Source organism: Cygnus olor, chromosome 3 (genome assembly GCF_009769625.2).
Source record: "Cygnus olor isolate bCygOlo1 chromosome 3, bCygOlo1.pri.v2, whole genome shotgun sequence".
In the NCBI taxonomy this organism is placed as follows: Eukaryota; Metazoa; Chordata; class Aves; order Anseriformes; family Anatidae; genus Cygnus; species Cygnus olor.
In genome coordinates this window covers 100,592,040-100,616,913 of record NC_049171.1, presented here as the reverse complement: position 1 = coordinate 100,616,913, position 24,874 = coordinate 100,592,040, and the positions used below count along the sequence as shown (strand labels likewise).

General features: G+C 34.0%; 1 protein-coding gene across 3 annotated transcripts in view; it reads left to right on the top strand.

The window, feature by feature from the left end:
- SPATA17 (spermatogenesis associated 17) overlaps positions 1-24,874 on the top strand; it is a 100,320-nt gene that overhangs the window by 18,249 nt on the left and 57,197 nt on the right. For all 3 annotated transcript variants that reach the window (XM_040551402.1, XM_040551403.1, XM_040551401.1), the window contains exons 5-6: positions 1,450-1,553; positions 21,518-21,641. In XM_040551402.1, the coding sequence (XP_040407336.1) occupies positions 1,450-1,553; positions 21,518-21,641 (228 nt within the window). The remainder of the gene's footprint in view (positions 1-1,449; positions 1,554-21,517; positions 21,642-24,874) is intronic.

The following is a 24,874-nucleotide window of genomic DNA, read 5'->3' as shown; positions in this document are numbered from 1 at the left end:
AAAAGTCTAGTAGCCAGAAGTCCACAGGACAAGGAGAGCTCTTGGCAAATTTGAACATTCTTTTTTTTTTTTTTTTTTTTTTCAATGCACTTGGTGAAGCTGGGTAGCTTTTAACCTTGGAGTTGCTTCTAGACAGTAAAACCTCAGTCTTCATGGTTTTTCAGTGTATTAGATTCTATCATTCTGCTGATAAGCCTCTTAAGATTTCGAAGCTATAAAAGTCAAGAGGTGCAGGTTGGAGCAGGAATGAAAGTAAAGCAGACTAGAATATGGAAATTGAGAACTTAATTTAGAAATACATTATGAAAAAAAAGAACCAATGCAAAGAAGGAAGAAAAGAATATTTTGTAGCTAGGTAAGTTCAAGTGTGGAAGAATGTAAAGAAAGAGGAATAGAGACTGAGAACAGAGAAAAAGATCATTAGTCTATTTTTCAGATGTACTGATCTAGAATATACTGAACTGTTACAAGAAAGAAAATGAGGACTGAAAACAGCCTTCAGCATGACTGATAAGTGTCATTGTGTCTTCCTCCTGCATCAGGACAAGTGATACAGTACATATGGATAAATATGGCTAGCTAAATGGCAGTAATGATAATTCTTTACCTAATTAATGCTTCCTTAACCTTCCCACAAAACAGCCAGTAAACCTCTTTCATTTCAGAAATATCATGATTAGAATTTTCAACTATGAGAAAAGGTTTAAACAGTTTTGTTAAATTCTTAAGGAGAGTCTGGCTAGACTGTCTTTTATTTAAACTGATGCATTTTATAATGCATCAGACTAAATCCTTTTTTGTGGAGGACACTATATAGTTTCTGTTCTTACTATAATCTCAGGACTCGCTACAGATAAAAAGGTTTCCTTTTCCACTTCCTCCTGTTAGGCAGGAGGAATAGTATTTTGTATAGAAGATTATAATTAATGTGTAACAAATAGACACACATCATCTTACATGGGAGATGAAACAATTGCAATTTGTAAATGATGTTTTCAGAAAGCCTTATTCACTGAGTTACTGGGAGGCTTCCATTCAGTTTAGATCATATCCAGAGCACATAGTAGAGAGTGTAACAGAAGATATTAGTGAAGTGGATGATTGAATAAGGAACGTATTCTGTGCCTTAGAAAATAGGTACCACTTCTGTTAGTTGTTTTTTATCATTCTGGCAGCAGCAGACACTTCTTTTCATTGCCATACCCAAGCAAAAACTGTGGTTTAAAATCTGATATTATTTTTTAATGTTGACATTTAATATTAAATTCATAATACCATTTAGCTACAACATGTTACATCCCACCCACATTTTCTTCACTGAAATGTAGTGGTGCATCTACTTGATATCACTTTTAAGGACATGCTATTCCTTGGGAAATACAACAGACATTTAATATGCATGGAAACTTTCTATTTGAAATGTACTAAACAAGTTTTTATTTCCTGTAGATCCAGAAAAGATGGCGTGGATATTATGTCCGAAAATATATCCATAATTATTACGCACTGAAGAAATACCTGGAAGCCATTTCTGTGAATAATGAGATTGTCAGGTAAAGATAAAAACTGTATGTGGTAAAAAATTAATTTCCTTTTCTTTTATTTGTAAGAAGTTTATGGCAGTAATTGAATTATTTATTTGACTGTAGGATCCCTTCCATTGTCAAAAATATACATATATTTCAGTCATTGTTCTCTTTAATTCTTGGCCAGTGCGTGTTGTGCCACATTCTGTTCTTATTTACACTGTTATGAATTCTAATTTCTTTGAATGAACTGGAAGTACTCTGGGTTTATACCAGCTTAATTTGTCTCTTCACCTATATTCAAAATTCATCAATCGTTATGTTCTAAATATGGTTTGTTGAACTGTTTTTTTTCCTCCAGTATGCTCAAACTAAAGAGATTTTTGTGCTTTTTTTTTTTAAATTTGATTATTGACAAATCATAAAAGCGATGATTTGAGCTATAGTATAAATATTAATTGATTTTAATTGTTATTTGCCTTTGCTCAAATTCTCGCAATCACTTGGGAAAAAAATTAAAGATCTGCTGTGCTGGGATCCCTGCTTCTCATGCTGTCTTATTGGTGACTGTACACTGTAGAAGGCAGACTTGAGGCTATTTTAGAAAGCAAAGAGGCTTGCTCTGTGGGGAGCATGCGTGTAAAGCAAAAGCTTAGATGAATCCTGTACACATTGGCCTAAGTGCTGGAACAGTCGCAGCACATCAGAACCTCTTCAGGCCTAAAGACTCTCTGTGGAGCCCTCAGGCCTTGTGAAAGACCTCGTGTGGACATGGTTAAGGAGAATTGTCTTGTGGTTATAGTACAGGTTCCCCTGTTAGATTTCTAGCTAAAACTGTTATTACTATATGCTCCTACTCCTACTCTATTAGGAGAAATATCCCCTGTCTTTCCCAGTACTTAAGTTGAAAGCTTTCTAAAATAGTTTAGTAATATCCCTCTAGCTCACTTGATGTCCTGGTACGTAACTATTTCTTCAGGTAACAGAGGAAACACAGACACAACACTCGCTAGCTGAATATAAGTATTACTTTCTCAGTGTAAGTGAAAGAGTGTTGCACAAAATCCATGCAGCTTTTGCTGTACAGAAACCTAGGTCAAATCTTTGCTTTTTGAAATAGAGAAATATGAGGAAGTCATATTTCTGGAAGTCTCATCTAGCTCACATGGCAGGGGCAGTTCAGCTACAAGTCTGTTACAGAAAATAGCATATGTAAGTTTTATATGTAAAACACAAATTAACCAAAAATTTTTTTGAACACTAATTATTAATTTCTATTATTTTTCCGCTATTATTGTTGCTGCTACATCCTCTTTGTCATAGTGTCATAACTCCTGCATCACATTGAAACATGCTGATAACTGTCTACACATAGTCTCTGATTACTGTTCATTTAAATGTATTTTTATGTAGAATGTTAGATCACAACTCAGCAAAGCCAAACTTAAAAAATCTGTCATCTCTTCAACAGTACCTTCAAAAAAATCTGTCATATCTTCTTGTTTAGAATTCCTTGGAATTTGTTTTTCATCTTGAAAAGATAAAATCTGGGGAAAACTAGACTAAATCAGGGAAAGTAAACAAAGCCATAACTTTTCTGGTCTAAAACGAATATTAACGTATGAACTGCAGAGACACAAACTGCTTCTGTGCTCATAATAGTTCTCACTTTCTCTGCCTAAGCCTGAAACAAGGCTCATAAGTCATCAGATTGACCTTTGATGTGTGCAAACAGAACCAGACAGCAAGTAGTATTCTTGCTGTACTGAACACATTGATGAGAGCTTCGTATTTTATTTCTCTACACCCACAATAGATCTCTGTTGGGTACACGTGATTTTGGAGGACTACAAAAATATTTCTGTGTTTCAGTACTTTCACATGTTCATCAAATTCCATAGTGTTTATTTCAGTTCATTAAAAAACATAAGGCATATGTATTGGGTAGGTATTTTAGTCAAGAAATACTTTTGTGCAGTTTTTCTTTAACAGATAAAGTGAACAGTATAATTTTAAGTACATGAAAATGTGTCAAAGTTGGCCTGAGCTCTTACTTGGTATCTTACAGGTATATTGATATTCTGCCAGTTTGAATTCTGTATTCTGGAATTCACAGAAATATTTTTCTTTCAGAAAAAAAAAATCTTTCAGATTAAAAAAATGAAGATAAAAATGAATTGTATGGGGAATTTGATCAAATGGAGAATAAATATCATTTCACTTTTAAAAATGTGTCTTCTCAAGTCCAATCAAGTATTGCTGCAGTAATTCTTTGCTGGAGTATATTTGAAAACTAATATGTAAATTATCTTCTACATTCTTTTGATTAAATCTAACAGATGCTTAGTGAAGATCAGGTGTAGGCCCTCAGCCAAACAGATTTTTCCTGTCATTGGGCTAAGTTGTTTCCAACTGCTTTGGCCCCAAGGTGGCCCTGAGTAGGAAACACCTACTAGGAATACTGAAGGTGGAGGAGGGATTCTCTGCATGTTTCCATCCCCCTTCACATTAAGTGGAAGAGTATAACTTCATTGTTGATAACCATTTATGTGTATATAAAATTATTGCAACAGTTCAATGTAAAAACCAGTAGGAATTGTCTGAAACTGAAGGACTGTGTTTATGAACTGGCTGTGTTTTATTCCATCTTCAGCATTATGGAAATTTACATGTTGGCAGACAGAGCCATTAATACACTTGTGTACTTAGATTAAGCAGCCTTTGAGTGTTTCACACCTCCAGAACACCACAAAACAACAGAAGCATGATATGCAAAGCAATGCAATTGCTTTCTCATTTGTCTTACAGTTTCATTCATAAGAATATATGCTTTAGACCTGTGCCAGTACCAGTATAGAACCTAGTTTCTCCACAAATAGTACTAGAACCACAGTAAAACAGAAACTGATTTTAAAAACCTGGGTGCTATAAAAAGAAATAACAAACAAAAAAAAAAAAAAAACACACAAAAAAAGAAAAAACAACAAAATACACATGCAAAGTTTATCACTTTAAAAGTTTAAGCTGTATTCTTTCTGAAATTATGATGCAGTCCTAATCTGTTTCTCAATCTTCTATAAAAATGATGATAGAATTTTTATTTATCAACAACTACTTGAAATCACATTGCAAGTGCTTTCAAGGTACAGTTTTAACTTGTGGTCTCCAGAACCAGGACTTGTGCTTATTTTTCTCCTTTTTCATTAAGGAGGAGGCTATATAAAATTACCAATCACTTCCTTCTGTCTAAGAGAAACTTCACAAGAAGTTACTGTGGAATTTTGGACATTCTGTTAGTTTAAAACCCGGTATATGAATTGCTGAACAGAGTTTGTTGCCTTCTCTCTCCTCCTTCCACCTCCATTTTTTTTTTCAATGCAAGACACTTCTCTTACTAAGGGGTTTTCTCAACCAATAGGCACATCTTTACCATTCAGCTTTAATACAAGCCGTCCTTATTTAATAGCTGCCCTCATTTAGTAGCCAGACCTTTATCATTTGTCTTTACTGTGAAAACCCCAGGAGAAAGTAAACTTAATAGAAGCTGCCCCAGTTTAAAGCCATAGAGGGATGTAATTAAGTTTAACAGAAATTGATTTAACAGAAATTGACCTAAAATATAATTAAATAATAATAGTCATATTATGTGTGAGTTTGCACACCTTAACAGACTGCTTATCCTAACTTAAGGCACTGTTTTCATATGACCTAAAGATAGCTGTCTGTTTTAGCTCCCAGACTGGCTGAAGAATGGAGAGATCTTCCTCCAGCACTCCCATTACTTACCATCTCTGCAGAACCAATAGGCTTGATGGCTGCGGGTGTCCCAAGTAGGGTCCCTAGTAGTTAAGCTGAGAAGAGATTCAAAGAATCCCTTGACAGATGACAAAAGAATGAATTTGAACCCTAAACTCTGTCTACATAAGGATGTACTCTTTTTTTTTTTTTCGACTTTTTTTTTCTTGACTTTTGCACAGTTTACCTTCAGTGTAACTTTGAAATGAGTTTCTTAGTCCTGAATTCTGATATTCCTGCAAGATTTCACAGAATCACAGAATGGTTAGAATTGGAAGGGACTGCTGGAGGTCATCTGATCCCAACTCCCTGCTGAGGTAGAGACACCTGGAGTAGGTTGCCCAGGACCATGTCCAGGTAGCTTTTGAAGATCTCCATGAGAGAGACTCCACAATCTCTCTGGGCAACCTGTGCCAGTGCTCCGTTCATCTGTACAGCACAGAAGTGCTTCCTGGTGTTCAGGCAGCACCTCTTGTGTTCCAGTTTGTGCCCATTGCCTCTTGTCCTGGCACTGGACACAACTGAAAATAGCATGAAATTAGGAACCTCCAAAACAACCACGTAGGAAACATAGTCTTAAATAATATTTTTTTTCTCCCAAATTTTGCTGTTTAGATTTTAGTAATAATTCTTATAGCACCCATTATGCTCAATATGCAATAACACCCATTTGTACTCAAGAAAATACCAATGTATACTGTATTCTTTCCAAATATGGATTAATTGGATGGTTGTATACATAAATGCATGCATTAAAATAAATTCCATTACTTCTCACTGAAGTTAGTGTATTACTTCTCACTGAAGTTAGTGTATTTCATTTTGAGGAGAAATACCTTGTTTTGAAACATTCTTAAAGCTACATCCAACATCTATAAGACTTGGTAAAATAGTAAACAAGGGGAAATATGCCAAAAGCAATTAGCATAGACTATGACTTCATATGATGCATTAGAATTTTGTTTGATGTGAAACAATTTCCAATCCGTGATAAGCAAATGGACATCACTTCACATAAATTAGCATGCTGGTGCCATTATATCAGAAGAATTTATGGATAACGTCAGTTGCCCAACAGTGTGATTAACTTACAGTTCTTTGACTAAGGTTATCTACACAGTGGCCTTTAAACTATAGTAAAGCAACTTTGCTATATGTCAGGTGTGCAACTAGAGATAAGATTTTGGGATGTAGTGCTCCATTTGCTGATGAATGGCACCATTTAATTTTTTTCCTAGGTACAGAACTCAGTAAGATAGCACTATCAGAAAACTAACAAAGCAGTGGCAAGGTACTGGTGTAGGGGGTGCTTGTGTAATCAAGGCAGGTAGTTTAGCTTTCTTTGCTATTGAATGAACACTGACTTAAAGGTAGCAAACTAAGACCTGAGTCTAGCTTTAACAAGCATTATAGTGTATTTAAACACTGTTATGATTATAAATCATGAATTTCACACACTTACAGGATTTACACCAAATTTTTCTCTCTGCTACTGTTGGCTTTAGTAGTGAAAAGACCTTGAGTGTGGCCCTCAATAGTGTGATTTTCATCCAAGTTTGACTAGCTGTTGTATCAGTGGATTTAGTACCACAGTCATTATAAAAGCTTCTTAGTCTTCTAGTATTGCCAGCAAAATAGATAATGCAAAGTGATAAAAACCACTTCCTTGTCAATACATATATCCATAAGTCCTTTATGCAGTCTAATTTTTTATAATATTAATGACCAGTGAAATACAATACTGTTATATGTTGCTGGTGATCTAATCCAATGTTTAGCTTTTCTGCAAATATGTCTGATCTTGTAGAACTGAAAAAAGTAATAGCATGGAGCTTATTCTTGATTACTGGAACATTACTGAGGCCTATTTACTTTTAACATGACAAGCACTTTGCTTCTTAAAACTTTTGAGGTATTGCTGTTTTTCATAAAGAGGGCTTGAAATAAATCATGGGTTGTCATACTAATATGAGGAGAACTCGCTCAGTCTCCATGTGTCTGCTTCTTTCTGATAAAGATAAGTCCAGGTGCTGGCTATTTTCTCAAGTGTCAAAGTGTTTTGAAGAATGTATATATTGTCTTATAATTCAATTAAAATGTTCCTCCTCATTGACTGCAGAAGCAATTGATTCTGTAGTCTATTTTCAATTAGTGCCAAAGCCTTTCAGACAGATCCTTGGAGTTCTTGCAACAATAAAAAGCTCATTTTTGTAATGTTGTCTTTCGCTTCATGTTTAATTAACTAATTTATCTTCAACACATCTTCTTTTCCTTGTCTTCAAAGATATCTAAAAGAAACACATTATGCCTTTTAACTTATCTACCTGTATTAGAATTTTCTGAATGTAAATGTATCCTGTTAGCTTTCTTTGGGAGATACAGAAACAAAGACAAGTGCCAATTATACTTTCTTTCATTTAAATATTAATTTTGAGTGGTAGTGCACGTAACTTGAGCCATCTATGCCTTTTCCAGAGGACTTTAGGTGTAACTGCCAGATCTGGTAGGAAACTTGGAACTAAAATCCCAGATCACTGAAGATCCCAGAGTACTTCCATGGCTACAAACCTGATGTTGTTAGGATGAGTAAAATATAAAAAATGAGTTATCAGAGTCCTCTTTGTGATAACACATCTAGTTATATTACCTACAGTCATGCAATTTGTGATTGCTGTTTCTTCTTAAATTTTGTTGTCCATAAATCCAGCTTTCTTCACAGATTCAGAGCATAAAAAACCTGTGAGAAGTCAACCCATTTTCATGTCTTCTGTTCACCTACCTGTGTAGATATTAACACAGTTACATATACATATATGCTTTTAGACAACTTGTATGCTTTTATTCCTATAGGTTTTTAATAGTGCATTTTGCAAACCAAGACATATTAGATTAAGTTTTCGTCTTTTTAGTTTGGTCATGAAATTTAACTGAACTGGCTAAAGCTGTAGAGCAGGCAATACCTTGCTTTAACTCCATAGGAAAGCACTTTCTGGTTGTACTGAGGTTATGGTAGGAGCCATTATGATTACAAAGTAAGCTAAATTCGCAGTGCAGATTCAGCTAGACACACCTCAGGTGTGCCTTATTCTATTTATGTCTGTCTTGAGCAAGTGATGAAGGCAGTCTTACCATATTGTTTAGCTAGTTCTGTATAATATAGATCAAGTTTTTCAGATAAGCATAAATAGTATAAGTAACATAAGTAATCAGTGAGACTGTAGTCTTTAAAAATATGAAGGTTGTTATTTCCTCTTTTTTTTTTTTTTTTTTTTTTTTTTTGTACAGCACTATGCACAACATTTGGACTAATAGCTTAAACATTAAGCTTTATTTCACCTGTATCAAAAGAAAAAAAAAAATAATCTGAGTCTGTAGAAAGAAATTTTAGGTCCTGCCATTCACTCATCGAATCATATTTATTTTGAAATTGGTCTGTTAAAATTACTGATAGCTCATAAAACATTTTCTAGAGACTGACTAAACTTAGCATTTTGTATTCTCCTACATACGCAGGCTTCTTATGTTTTGTCTGAAGCAGGATCCTTGCTGTAAAATAAGTAGAAAAGGGGAAGAGGTACAGTTTCATTAAGCTCTAACATATCATTGACTGTCAGGTAGGTCTTGTTATGCTGTCCATCCTCATTTAACTATCCCACAAGATCTCTTAATGAAGTTAAGCCCCAAGTTCACTCCAGTAATTCTGTGGCAAGAGTTTGTGCAATGTAACAATTCATCACTTGTCAGGAAGGCACTTTTAGTTTATACATTTAATAAGGGCATCCTCTAGCTTGGTTAATTAGAAGTGAACAGTTTGCATATTTACTAAATGCGGAGTGTCATTGCCACCACGGCCTATTGCCTACATGAATTATTTCTCTATCTGCAATAAACAGCTGGGTAATTATTACTGCCATAATCAGATAAATTCCCTCTGTAAGGCTTTTCTTACATGGCAATTCTTTGAACTCATCCAAAGCTGAACAAAATTTATGAACTCCAGCAGCTAGCACACTTTTTCATAGTGTAGTGTCCCTGTTCCTTATTTCAAGGACATGTAGAGTATCATAAATATTGTGTAAATTAGGAGGATAAATATGATTACCTAAAGATTACATATTAATAAACTTGATTTTCAAAATATAATTCTCAGGTTGTAACTGATTATATTATAGCAGTTCTGGTTTTATCTAATTGTAGAGACATGACAGGCCATCTATATACAGGCTATACCAGGTTATCAGGGAAGAGCTCTACCACTTGAAGGCTAAAGATTCGTGAGAAAGTATATCAATATTTTTTTTTGATGTGCATTTCGGAGAACTAATCATTTCAGGTGTTTAGGTCATTAGAAATATGACAAATTTTATGTGCCATTTACTCAACTCATTTAAATAATTTCTTTTGTCATTATAAAGAGGTGATGGTGTACAATTTTCAGTTCAATAACAAAGCATAAAATTTAAATGCATGAATTTGTGTTACATGAAAAAAATAGATTTTTTTTTTGTTGTTTGCTAAAACAATTTGTGTACAAACAGTTAAGTAACGAAGCTTGCTCTATGCTATTCAAATAGTCCAGGTCATATGTGAGTGTGTGCATCTACAGATACATCAGTGAGTACTTAGTTTTCACATACATCTTTTCCAGAACCTGTTGGATTTTAGCTTATTTTTGTGTTCTCTAAAGAAACAAAAGAAAATCAAGACACCACTTTTTTTTTTTTTTAAAATTAAAACACAACAGTCCATTTAATTTAACACCACAAGTTGTGTTTTTTTTATTATAATGTTAGATACTGTGACTGAGTGCAACTAAAAATTTGCCGTTACCTGCTCACTTACTTCATAGCTTAAATTTAATTAAATAAAATAAATAAAATAAATAAAATAAGGAGCATACCTCAGAATTTTACAAAATGTGAGCATTTTGAGATATGAGCATTTTGAGATGGCAGGTATATTAAGGACTACCAAACTAAGTAAGGTGTTCTTTGCACTGCCTTACCCAGTGGGTGGCTTCTGAGGTTAGGTTGCATTTCTCATTTCACATTTACATGAGAGAAGTAGAAGCTACAATGGTGTAATCCTTTGAAAAGAACCACACCACAGTTGTGTTTGTTCTTAGAAGTGTGGTATGTAACCATTTGCATTTTTGCAAGCGCAGGATCTGATTTTTGGCTGAGGGTAGCTTATTGATATTTCTTGGACATTTTTTATTTTATTTTTTTTTATGGTGGCAAGTCATCATCTTTCCTTTTGTGTTGGTAATATTCTACAAAGTCTCACAGAAATGTGTGAGATGGAAAGCAGTATATAGCCTCTTATCACCACTTGGTTTTCTTTTTTTTTTTTCTCTGAAGAAAGGCCTAAATAACAAAAATGGATTAAAAAAAAAAAGAAGAATGAATGCTTTTGGCTTATTACTTTTAGATTATCTAGATCATTAAAAATAGCCACTTGCGCTATCTAAGAGTTCTCTTAAATCTGAGCTCATTCAGATAAGCAAAGGGAAAAATAATTTTCTTATATTTTTACAGAACAGTAAATAAATACATATATATTTATAGAACAGTAAGGAGGCATGACATACGCTTGGCTTTTTTTAATTTTCTCTAGTGATGCTCATAGTAATCTGATATTCTGAATCAGATGGTCTAGTCTGACTTCAGATCTACCACTAATATCATACCCATCAATAACAACTTTATAACAATATTTATAAAAAGCACAATAAGCTTTGGCTAAACAAGATCTAGTTTGATTTAATAACATCAAAAGATAGGAAATACCCTTTTCATTCTACTCCAGGAGTTAATTACCTTTGCCATTCAAAGTATGTCCCAAATTTCTCCATTTAATTGCTTTCATTTCATCTTTGAACCATAGCTTCTTGTTATATCCTCCTCTACTAGACTGAAAACACCTTTAAAATCCAGAATCCAGACATTAATATCGCAACCTTTTAGTTTTCCTTTTGATAAAGAAATAAAAATAACTTTTTTTTTAATTCTGATGTTTTGTCAGCTTATGCACTGTTTTATATACCTTTTTATCATAGTCATAAAAAAATTTTCTTCAACTCTGTGAATCACACTTTAGAAGTCTTGCAAGCAATTTTTTGTTTGTTTTTTTAAGCTGTGCAAACCATTTTCCTATTGTTATCCCCCTTTCAAATTCTTCAGACTCTTCACCTTGTAGGGTTAATTACATGAATCCATTAAGCTGTTTATCCTTGACAGTGAAGCTAAATCCCAGTTCTTTTACCTTGAACTTCATGGTTCCTTCTGCCTTCAAACCAAAACAGTTTGACAATGTTTAATGCAGACTTTTTCAACTTTTTTCTCCAGGTGGGCTACTATTTTCTTGTCCGATTTACTAGCTGATTGAAAAAAAAAAAAAGTTTACAGCTTCATCTAGTAGACTAATCTGATCTTTCAGGTGCATGGTACCCAAAATGATGCAGCACGCATTAGTCTACTTGTACTTGGTGGTAGGAGGCATCACCATCATATAGCTTTGCAATGTATTTACTTAAGAAGTCAGATTAAAAATTATATGCTTAGATATAGACAATAGGATCTAAACATTAGAGGTACTGCTTAGCATGAATCCTTTAGGATAACTCCTTTAGGATGCCTAAATGTACTTTGTCTTATAAAGAAGAAACCAAATTTCAGAGAATAAACTTTAAGTCTGAGTGTCTTATTGCCTATAAAATGCATATTTTTGGCATGTTGATTACTTCAACGTTTTTAAGGCAATAAGAAATACGGTATTCTAGCATTTTTTAAAATTGGGTTCTAGTTGATAATTTCAGATCCCTCATTAGCCACTGCTGTGAAACAAGTACACACACACAAGTAGCTACAAGTTGCGCTACACACAAGTAGCACTGAAATACTTTAAAAGGTCAGATCTCTTCCAGAATGATTGCATTAGCTATGTTAAAAATCTAGTTCTTTGTGGTGTCTTTCATAATGTTTTATGCTTCATAATGCTTTTGTGCTTCGTTATGCTTTTTATGCTTCAGCTCTGGGGCCCTCAGCCCAAGAAGGAAATATTCGAATGAGTCCAGAGGAGGGCCACGAAGATGATCAGAGATGATCACCTCTGCTCTGAAGAAAGGCTGAGAGAGCTGGGGTTGTTCAGCCTGGAGAAGAGAAGGCTCTGAGGAGACCTTATAACCTTCCAATACCTAAAGGGGGCCTACGGGAGAGCTGAGGAAGGACTCTTTGTCAGGGAGTGGAGTGATAGGACAAGGAGTGGTGGCTTTAAACTAAAAGAAGATAGATTTTGATTGGATATTTGGAAGAAATTCTTTACTCAGAGGGTGGTGAGGCACCGGCACAGGTTGCCCAGAGAAGCTGTGGATGCCCCATCCCTGGAAATGTTCAAGGATGGGGCTTTTGGGCAACCTGGTTTAGTGGGAGGTGTCCCTGTCCATGGCAGGAGTGTTGGAATTAAATGATCTTTAACGTCCCTTCCAACCCAAACCATTCTATGATTCTAAAAATTTTTTTTTAAAAAAGACATCATAGATGCTCAAGTGGTAACACAAACTCTGTACACAAGTTCCGTACTTATGGAACTTGAGAAAACTATCACGTACTGTGAGAATCACTGTGAAGTTGTGAGATTTGGCATTACTTCTGTGCTCTGTGTAATGGGCCAATACAGAAAAGCTCTCTCTGCCTTGCCATTGTAAAACCCATTTAATGTAAACAAAATGTAATATTCTATTTGCAAACACATGCAAACTCCTATATGAAAGTGAAAAATACGAGTCAGACAGTAGACCTCTGACTCAAATTGTTGCTTAATACCCCGAGAAAGAAAATCAACTTAGCTGATAACCTTTAGAAGTTATAACGTCGTGTTTCCTTTTTAAATCACATAATGTTGAATGTTGTAATTGCTGCCAAGTACCATATATGAAGGTAAAAGGAATATAGGCATGTCTACATTGTCCTGCACTGCAGCAGAGAGATAACAGTTAGGTTTGATCTAGTACTGTGAACAGCTTTACTGTAGCAAAACATAGCAGTGTGCTCTCCTCTAGTTATTACTGTGCAGATGGTAGCATACATAATCTTCTGGGAATTGCAGTGCCAAAAGATAAAAAATACTTTCACATGACATTCATTGCAAACTTTCATTGGTAGTTGCCTATGTTTAGACATCCTCTTTCATACGTTGCTGGAAAAATTAAGAACTTGACTACTAGCAGCTTAGCACTGACACTGTGCTAGAAATGATCACTGCTGCTGAACTGCCATCAGAATAATTTGTGTTAGGGATCTGTAATCCATTCAGGACCAAATTTCAGCTTTGTTACCCCCAGTTACTAATTTCACTGTTTAAGCTAATCAGGGTGATTTTTCCATGAAGAGGTCAATAACAAGCACAAACGGAATGAAAACATTTTAAATAGTTGCACCCATTTGCAAAATGAATGCTTGTCCATAGCTGTTTTTTTTTTTCTTTCCTCTTACTGTTAGCTATATTACTATAAACCTGAGCATAAGTGAAGTCAAACCAGTATACTTGGATGCAGTTCCTCAACCAAGAGAAGCTTCAGTAGTGTTGATGTTCTTATGCTACATCCATAATGGGTAGATTTTAAAATTTAATTAAATCAAAATAGTTAAGCTAACAAAACTTCATAGTTTAAATCAGACCATTTACAAAAATGATTTTCAAGTGCACAGCATATTGTGCTGCTAATCTGTAGGAAGTAAATTCAACTTAAGGATTTATATACATGAGGAAAAATATTTGGACTGCTATGTTAATTTTACATGTTTCTGGAAAATGAAATAATTTGGTAGATTTTAAATATGTGTGAGGAAATGTTCTGTATAAGTTGATATTGAAACCTTAATTAGAAAATTCTGTATAATGGATTAGGGAAAATACTCCGTTTTAAGTTATAAACTGACTCTGCTACCAGTATCTTCAAAAGCTGTTGTATTCTTTTGAGTCACTGTGAAGCAGTGGAAATTGGAAGGATACATCAGTCTGTTCTTTCCTATCAGCTGATACATGCTGTGTCCTGATCTCCTGATCTGCACAAGGTATTCATTCACTGTATGCCCTTCACTGCTATGTTCATCACATTTCCTATATAGTGTATTGATCACACTGTGGACCTTGACAGTTGAACTGGTATGTCACCTAATTCCATTGTCAGTGTATGCTATGTAATTACAGAAAGTTGGGCAAAATATGTTCTACTATGCACAAATGATAATGGAATTTTAAGGTGTTATGAATTTCTTTCTGTAAAATTAATGATAATAGAATCTATGGGGTGTTTTTTCACAGTCGCTTTATTTTTGTTTATTTTTTCATCCTGAGGAGTCATATTAGTTTCATGTTCACTGCACTGCAATGACAGAATGGTAATAGTCCTCCAGATTTTGAAGAGAGATGTGTCATGATTAAGTTGTCGAACAGATTGATATAATTAGTTTTGTGGTAGGTGTTCTAGACCTCATAACCCTAATAACTGACTGCACCATTGAACGTCTGTTCCACTGCAACCTGAGATCAAACATTTTGATCAAGAGTTTCTGCCAGGATGCACATGTGTACTGAGTGTTCAAGGGCAGCAAGCTGCCCCTCTGTTCCTTCTACTGTCCAGCATTTTCTCTGGTTCTTGACATATATTGTAAGCTTTAAAAATCTATGTATATGTGTGCTTGTGCATACAATAGTGGTAGAAATAGGTTTAATAATAGCATTTACCTGACTGACATAATTTTTATTTCCACATCAGGTGATTATGTCAACTCAGCCTGCAGAAGTCCAGCTGCTTGTATGGGACTTTAATGTCTCAGGACAATGGAAACATTCTTTACCTGACAGACTGGACGCCTGCTCAGAAGTTGACATTAAGTGACCCTACTCTTTGGAGTCACTTAAAGTTCCCTTACAAGGGTAATCATTTGGGGTTCAGTTCATTTCTCTGTGAGAAAATACTCCCTGATGCAAGGCAGATTGAGATCTGACTTTTTATTTGCATCTCTGATCTGCAGTCTTCAAGTGAACTCCAGCCATTTATCTCCTTTCATTAGATCCCAAGGAATACTGTTAGTGTGTATTTCTGCTTTTCCTTGATCCTCTATAAACAAAAAGGAACCAAATGACAGTTGCTCCTGTCCCATCCTTATGTTTATAAAATGGGTATGAGGACATTGAGAACATTCGGGATATGCGTGTGAACACATATTGCATTGCTGAGTATTATGGTTTTGAGCATAAAAGGCCACTTGAACAGATACATGAAGACAGCACATACCTTACAGTAATGTAAGTACCCATTTTTTAACAGGGAGCTCTCTGTGGTATATGAACAAAATACCTTAAAAGAAGTATAAGTATTGATTCTTGTCTGAATCTCTTGCACAGTTCATCAGTTTCCTGATGTTTGAGAGCTGTTAAACCTTTTAGTTTGTCTAACCTTTTAGTTTACTTTTATTTAAACATTCAAAGTGTTGGAAAAAAAATAGGAAATAGCATGCATCTTTATGTTGTGGCAAATCACAACTTTAAAATACTAATCAGAAGAGCTTTTTTTTTTTAATTATTATTTTTGCAAGATTCATGTGGCTTAGCATAGGATGTTCTGTAAAACAGAGCTAACCGTTGATTCTTTGTTTTTTCAACAAAATGATCGTATAATTACTTTGAAGACTTTAAAAGTTTTCTTTTACTGAAAATGATGGGATTTTATCATTACCAAGAAGCAAACACCTGTCCTTGTATTAAAAATGCACCCCAATCTGAATGTAAACTAATGCATATATCTGCAATCAGTCTGATGGGGTAGCTCTTTTAATTTTATACTAGCTAATGTCTATCTAACAAAGTAACAATGAATTATAGAAGCACTTTCTGGACCTTTATCACTTATGTTTTGTTATACTTGGAGCAAATACTCTCTGAAATCCTCTTGGTGTTTCACAGAGGAAAGAACAATATTTATCAGTACATTGCCAATGAGTGGTATAATTCTCAGGTATTTGAATAAAATACTCTGGCAAATACTTCAGAACAAATAATATATGTTAGAATGGATTTATCACATATTTCACTGGGCAAGGCTTCACAGTTGCAAATATGTCATGTAACATGGTAGTATATGCCATGGTGGAGAGGAGTAGGGGGTTACAGAGCCTCTGCTCTGCTCAGTAAATCTGAACAGGTTAATTTAAATGATCTAGGTGGAGGACGATCAAGCTGTCTGATAGTATATGGCTAACATAAGAACGTAGTATGTGTTTTCTGTTAAAACTCCGCCTTTAAAGCATAAGCTCTCTAAACTACTTGTACATCCTGGGCAAGTCTATATATATACTTCATCTTTTACCCAAATAAAATAGGTAAAGTCGAATGATAATATCATGGCAGGTCATATTCTATTCTCACATACACCGATGTAATGTGAAATCAAGCGGCATGCAGTGGTGTATGAAAAGTACTGTCCCCCTAATTTCATTTTCAGTTCCATATACTCTCTTTGAGCAGGGAGGATGATACATCAGTTTAGTTCATGATAAATCAGTTGATGATAAATCAGTTTAGTTCATCTTCTATGTTAAGGTTGCCTACTGCTGTATCGCAGGAATTTTATAATTTGGGGTCGGAACCAATTAAAATCACGATAACTTTGTACTCTTTCCGGGTACTCTAGAAAACAATACCAACTATTGATTTTCTCAGATGCCCTTTTGTTTAGTTAATGTTATTATTTTATGGTTATCTCATCAAAGGATCATGGAATTCCAGTGAAAATGCAAACAGAACGCAATAGTTTGATAAAGTTCAATAAGTGTAGGTCATTGTGAATTTGTAAAATGATGAAACTCTATGTAGAATTATGAAAATCTGTATTTTGCTGAAATCATCACTTCAAGCCCTTTCCAAAAGTGCCAGGAACAATATTATGTGTGTATTTTTAACCTTTATACAGACAGCAGAAGCACTGTCAACCAAATTTGCATCTCATAGCTGGAACCAGCATTGCTGCCTACTGCATAATGAAGTATCAGAATAACAATAAGTTACCTTGTCATATGAAAATGTTTTATTGTCAAACTATATAAAGCAAATAATTTTATCATTAAACAAATCAATAACTACTTCACAGATTTCTTACATGTGATCATTTTTAATTGTGGTCTTTAAGCACGTGAATTGATAATGCTATGCCTGGTTTCAATTGAAAGAAATATTACCTATTTCAAAGCAAATGCACTTTATATTACTCAGTATATTCCCTTTTTGCAAGAAAATTCATGGTAAACTTATGCTAGCAAACGTTGATTCTTCTGACTCTTTGAACAGTTTTTAGATTGTGATAAAGCACCGTATTTGTCAAAATTTACACGTATTTCCTCTACAAAGGTATTCGATAAAATCTCTGTGAAAGAAACGCTGGTTAGACTTGTTATATAGGGGAAGCCAAGTTTGTAGGAAGATGCAGAAGATGCTGTTAAATTTCTTAGATAAGCTTTAAGATAATGAAAAAATTATGTGTTAAAATAAATTGCTTTTTTTTTTTTCAGTTGTAAGTTAGTTTAATAAGCAGTACTATTCTGACTATAAGTCATGCAGAAGGCAGATTATTTATGAAAATAACAAAATTATTAATTGACCTAAAACATGTTTTGCATTTATAGGACTCTTTTTCTCTCAACAAACTTGGTGAAGCTTTAATCATGCAGGCCAAAATGTTTTTCTGTATTCACTTCTTCCCCTTCACACTGAAGCATAAAAGGTTCTTCCTGAAACAAACTGCATCGAGAGTCCACAAACAAGAAAGTTATGGATCATGCATGATAGATAGTATTCCTAATATCTGATAGTCCCAAGAAAACATTATTTACTATGAATAGACATATCAAAAAAATGTCAATATAAAAATATGTCAAAAGACATATCAAATAACTTTAGAATAAGTCTATGATAAAACATCTATGCTTTCCAGTCTAGCAATGTTTGCACCACTACATACCTCTTATTTTGTGTTGCTTCTCAGACAAGAGTCATCTTAGGAGCTCTCTTCCCCAAGACAGAATCGTCCGTATATTCTGTACATCTCTACAGAACAGTATGATCTGTGGTAGAAATGTTGTAGCACAACTGACAAAATGTATAGACTGCAAAAGTATGTTGAAGATTACTTGTAACTGCTTAAAAATCACAAACTTTTAAATGTGTTAGGGTACAGCATTAATGAAAAGGTGTGACAATCCAGAAAGGATCATGATGATTTGAATGATAGTACAATCTAAAAGGATCATGAATTGTGTTGAACTTCTACAAGTATTTTAGACATAATTTCTATTTAATTTCCAATTATTTTTTTTTATTTAATGTTTGATTTCTATTTAATTTCAGCATATGCTGAATATTAAGTATACAAAATCATTTTGTAAATTTGGATTAATGATGATGGGAAACATTTTACATCCCATTATTATTTCATTTGTAACACAAATTTCTATTTTTATCAATATTTTTGTTTGGAAGGTTTCATCATAATTTGTATTCCAGGTAACAAAGCTTCCATATTCACTGTTGGGAGAAGTGCACGAGTACATAAGAACATGAATAAACTCTGGTAATATGTTGATAGACAGTTCATCAGCTATAAATAGTGGTAAAGCTGAACAGATGACTGTATTCAAAAAAGAACAAGAAATAGTATTAAATGTGTTAAACAGATCATATGCTCTGATATTGAAAGTAAAGTGCCAAAAAAAAATAAAAGAGCAATGTTAATACTATGTGCTGTTTCTGTTTATCTATTTATTTATGAATGATTGATATAGAGCAAAGAGTTTCCAAGTAAAATTGCTTATATACCTACATGCAGTGACTCTGAAATCTGTACCTTAAGGACAAAGAAAGGTCACCAATCTCTCCAACTCCTAGTTCTTTGTCAAAAATGGACACAGTTAATGAGGTTTGTTTGGTACAGCACAAATTCTCAGACACAGATAGAGATCCCTTCAATGGAAACAAATTTGTTTGGCTTTACCAGGTTACTTAGCGATTAATAATAGCCTTGAGATGCAGGTCAGAAAGGTCATCGTACCCGCTTGCCAACACAATCTAAAATGTGCAGCTAGTCTGGCTCTGCAGGCTTTGAGGCCCCGAAACACTATGCATAAAGTAAAACAGGCTATTTTCCAACTTCTTTTTTAATATTAATAAGCAATTTTCAAGAGAAGGGTGGCAAAATGGGGGCCATGCCATTCTAAGTAATTCATTTATTTTGCAATTTAATCTTATGTTGGAAAAAAATTACACTGCTGCAAAAGCATAGCATGGTGATTTTTAAACGTCAGTGTGCTTCATAAGTAACCTTGTATGAAATATTGTATTAGCAGACTTCAACAGTAAACTGCAACAAAAAAATATTTCCAGAGATTGAAAGACCTGTACTTGTTTTCCAATCTTTCTTTCCTTTTCATTCTATTTTTTCTTTTATGATTGAAATAAAATGTGTAAATACTTAATATTTTACTTATTATAGTTGATAAAAAAATATATAAAAATATATGGAATATAGCATGAAATATGTAAAAATTCTACATTACAACTTGCTTTTAAGAATGCAGTTTCAGTCTTCATTTTTATAAAGAAAGTATTGCTCTTTCACATATTTTGATGAACTAATTTAACATTATGATAATTAAAATATTTAGAATAAGTCTGATTCACAATCTTAAATACACTTTCAGAAGTAACATGACTTTCCAATGGGATTTTTCACATTAGCAAACTTATCCACATGCATATTTTGACAGGATTTGACCTTCATCCTAGAGCATCTTATTTAGTATCCATTGAAACAAGTGAGACCATTAAAGTGGACCTCTCTAAATAATCTGTTTTGATGAAATATTTGAATTATCCAGATATGTGATCAGTGTATTTATCTTTGCTTTTTATTTTATCATATGCTCACAAGCTAAACAAACAAACAAACAAAAAAGACTAGAGGTTACTCACCTAATTAACTTTTAAGCAATCTAAATGCTTGAATGAATATTCTTGGTGTCTTTGGCACACAGGTTAATTTGAACTAGCTATTTCTTAATAACAAAAATAATGAATGCTAATCAAACTGTCCTTTTTGAACTGGGTAAAAGAATTCCATACATGTGCACTATGCAAAGTAGCACAAAATTTTGTTTCTATGAAAAAAGCCATCGAGGAGGAATCTATGCCCATTTGTCTTCAAAACATTCAGTTAGAATCTCCATTCTTTGGAAGCTGGGATTAGCTACAGTTCCTTAGTTCTTGTACAACAAAATCATTTCCTATGACCTACTGAATAGAGACCCATCTGTTTCGATGGCACTGTGTGTTTGTAAACCTCTACCATGCACTGTATTCTGAGGCAGTTATGTTGTCACTTGTGGAGTCCTGTACCATTGCTGTATTACAGCAGAGTAGAAATTGACCTGTGCAAGAAACCTGATGCTATGGAAACTCCTCTTAAGCACATTGCATGCATGAAAAGCTTACATCCAGTTCTTCTCCAAGTGTACGTACTCACAAAAGGCTCAAAGGCCTAGGAGTAAATATCAACTATAACCTTGTCTACTATCCTTTTTCAGGCTGTAACGTCTCTCCTGTTTGCAGATAAGAAGGAGATGTCACAAAGCACTAGCCAAAACACAAGTGAACAACTTTTATTTTGATACTTTTTCAAAGAACATTGCTAAATTAAAATAACTTCTGTTAGAAAAATTCGAACTAAAATGACTCTTAAAAATAACAACAGAAAGACATCTATAAATGCAAGTTTATCAAACTATTAAAATACAAATTGACATAATCTTCAAAATAATAACTAAATGACATGAACTAATGTGTTAGGTCAGAGGTTGGACTAGATGATCTTGGAGGTCTCTTCCAGCCTAGATGATTCTGTGAATCTGTGATTCTGTAATGTACAGTTTAGAGTTTTAGCATTTTAATTCTATTCCTTCACAGTTACATCCATGCTGCTGTGGAATGCTGTGTGAATGAACTGTAATTTTCCATTCCAGTAGTGTCAGTATACTGCTAATAGATAATAGCAGAACACTATGAAGCTATAAAGGTGTTAAAGTAAAATAAAACATTATCAGGTCTTTTATTATTGGCATATAATTAGCAGAGTTATTTTATTACAGGAATGAACTCCAAGAGTACGCAGAAATGAATGAAAAGGAAAAGAAGAAGAAGGACCAGGAAAAGAAAGAAAAGGAAAAGGAATACCAAGCCCGAAAGATGCATTACCTCCTTAGCACTGAGCAGGTTGGTATACCTGTCCCTGACAGCTCATGCAAACCACTTGGGCCCCCAGCCTGACAAAGATAAACTAGCAGGCTGAATGGGACATGACTTGTTGAAAAGATATCACGAAGACACTACTTCGAGTTCAATTTAGTGCTTTTCTATAGGCAAGAGCAGGTACCATGACTATTCCATGACAGCAGCTTCATAGAGGCAGCATCAGCACTGCTGGCAGAAAGAGTCCAAGTCAGCAGTTTGATCTGCCACTGTGATAACACAACACGAAGGGCATAACCTCACTTTAAAAACTCATTTTGACTGGCTTATTGTTGTGTTGTTGCACTTGTCAAGAACTAACAAGTTATTAAGCTGAGAAGGGATTTCATTCCCCCCCCCTGCTTTTTAATTGAGATAATGCTGGGACTGGTGCTGTCTTCTGCTTGTTTTTAAGATAGATTGTAAATGCAGTTTTTCAGCGAAAGCTTTTCCTAGAACTGCCTGAATCAGCTTATTTAGAATGATTGTTTTTACATAGAAATGCCTCATAAATTTTAAATATTTACTGATTAATTTGTTTTGTATTGATAAAAGTGATATATTTTTCAAGATTTTTTATGTAAGCTGCTTTGCAGACAGGTGAACATGGCAGTATATGTATCTTATACAAAATTAATATGATTGATAATGCTTGTGGTTTTGCCTTTTATTAGTCCCCTTTTTGTGAACTTTTGTAAAAAAAGATTTTGTATCCATAATTATTTGGTAATTGGTTGTTCTTCACATGAATAAGGAACAACAGGAAATCACAGTATGCTGGTATGAACTAAATACTTGTGGTCTTTTGTTGATTCCTACTCTTTTCTTGCTTTTCATATCTAATTAATTATAATCTGTGTGTAAGAAATGTTAAAGCGGGACAAATACGATGTTAGTTACTGACAGAAAATTTAATGTTTTCCACTGTTTGGGAATCATTTGTAATCTATACTTTAATAGAAATATTGTTGCACTGACCGAATATCAGTCATGAAAAATCAATTTATAAATAAAATTTAAGTAATTTTATTTGAAAAAAAAGTAATTTTATGTGAAAAAAAAAAGCCCAGTAAAATACTAGTAAATAAAAAGTTTTCTGAATAGGTTTTGTCAAGGGAGTTTGTTAGTAACTGAAATTATGTATGAGCAATTTATGTAAACCAAATAAGTAAACATCAATATGTTTACCTGGAGCACAAAAATTAGGTTGTTAGAGACATTGGAAGACTTGTGATCTAACAGAATTAGAATAAACTTAGTTCACTTCTGATAATACTGGCGTAGCAAACTGTAATGCATTTTTAAGGAATAGCAAGCAGGCCCATATTTCAGCCATCCACCTGGAGGACTGCAGTAGCAGGCATCAGTAACTATTATGGTCTGATGAACTTGGGTTTCAATTTTGCAGAATTAGAATTTAATTAGCAGTATTTTGCAGAACAAAAATATACTTGGTTTTGCTTGCAAAGATGTTTTGTGTGTATGACTCGGAGCCCACAAAATTTTTCCTTTATCACAGAACTATGCTCCAAGAACCATCTTTTTTCTAAGGTAGTACTTTAAAACATGAACGAATGTAAATCAAAGGAATACCTACAAAAAACATGAAAAACAGCATACGTATATATGAAGTAATTGTTGTAATCAAGCTATGTATTCCACAATTCTATGTAGTCATAGAATTTGATATCTTCCTAAGATACAGGGCAAATTATTTTGGTGCAGAATTTACAGTTTTGATGGTCTGCTCCTGGCATTTTGCTCTCAATATCACTGCTGTTCTGACCTAACTGCAACTGCATCTTGCTGTCTTCAGAGGACAGTTAACTGGATTACTGAGCAAGGTCCATTCATTGTATCAGTACAACCAGGCAGCAAAAGTCAACGCTTCTGAGTGAGTAAAGGAAACAATATCATTTGTAAGCAGAGGACATAGTAAATGAAAAGAGGAGGCTGATGAACTGGATTTGTTGTAGAGTCATGTATTAACTAAAGCCCAATTAGTTGTGCAGATGATCTGCTAAAGTTTGCATAGTGATGGGGCTGAGCCATTTCAGGGATATTCAGACAAGTTATACAGACAGCAAAAAAAAAATCTGTATTTGCAATAATAGTTTCAAATATATCCTATAGTTGTGAATCTTTTTATTTTACTACAGGCATGGAGAAAAGTGTGTTTACTTATAGACAGAAAGGAATTAAGAAGTTATTGCTCCTCAATTTTAGTAAAGAAAGATGTATCAATTTCCACTCCCTACAAGCTGAAGCCCACAAACCCATCTCAGAAATATGTTACAGGTTAAACAGGGAGATGATCAAGCATGTAGCACTGCATGATGTAGCAGTGATCCCTTCTGTCTTTAAAGTTTATGAATCCTTTATTGAATGCAAAATTTGCTCTTCTTATTCAACAGATTGTAAATACATATATAAGGCTGTGCCAATTTCTAATTTATAGCATTATTTTACATTTCCAAAAGTAAATCTTACAAATGTTAGTGTCATAAGTATACAGAGGTGTATAGTAGTTATATAACAGCATGGCCTATGATGAAGTCAGCATGTTATTTTTTTGTTTTCTTATGCTAGCTTCCCATTAAAACATTATTTCTTCCAGAAACTGTTACCTTTATAAAGGAAAAAAAAAAAAAAAAAGAGAGAGAGAGAAATAAATGGATATCAAGCTCTGAATTAGTATGCATTATTTGCTGTTATTGGTACCAGGTACACATAGTTATTGTATAGGTTACTGGTACTCATAGTCTTTTTATAGAAAGATGTGAGCTTGCTTTGATTACTTTCCAAGCCAAACTGGAGTTATAACATGGGGCTGAACTCAAACTAATTAGCCCTGTTGTGAGGCATGGTATATTAGCTGTAGAATTAAAGCAATTACACAGCTTCTAGTCAGCTCCAAATATGAGCAGAATAAGTGTGTGCACACTTTAATCTCAATCAAAAGGAGTTTGATCTTCCTACAAAATATTATATAGGCATACCTATATTTAAGTTGTTTTATTTATAGTTCTTCACTTTTTTTTTTACTCTTTTTAACTTTTTTTTTTTTACTTTTTTTTTTCTTTTGTGTGCGTGTGTGTACTGAGTTCCATTGCTATGAAACAGTGACATTAAGGGAAATGATTTATTTATAAAAAGTGTAAACTATTATACTACACTTTACAATATTCCTATATTTTTTGCAAACAACTGAATTTATT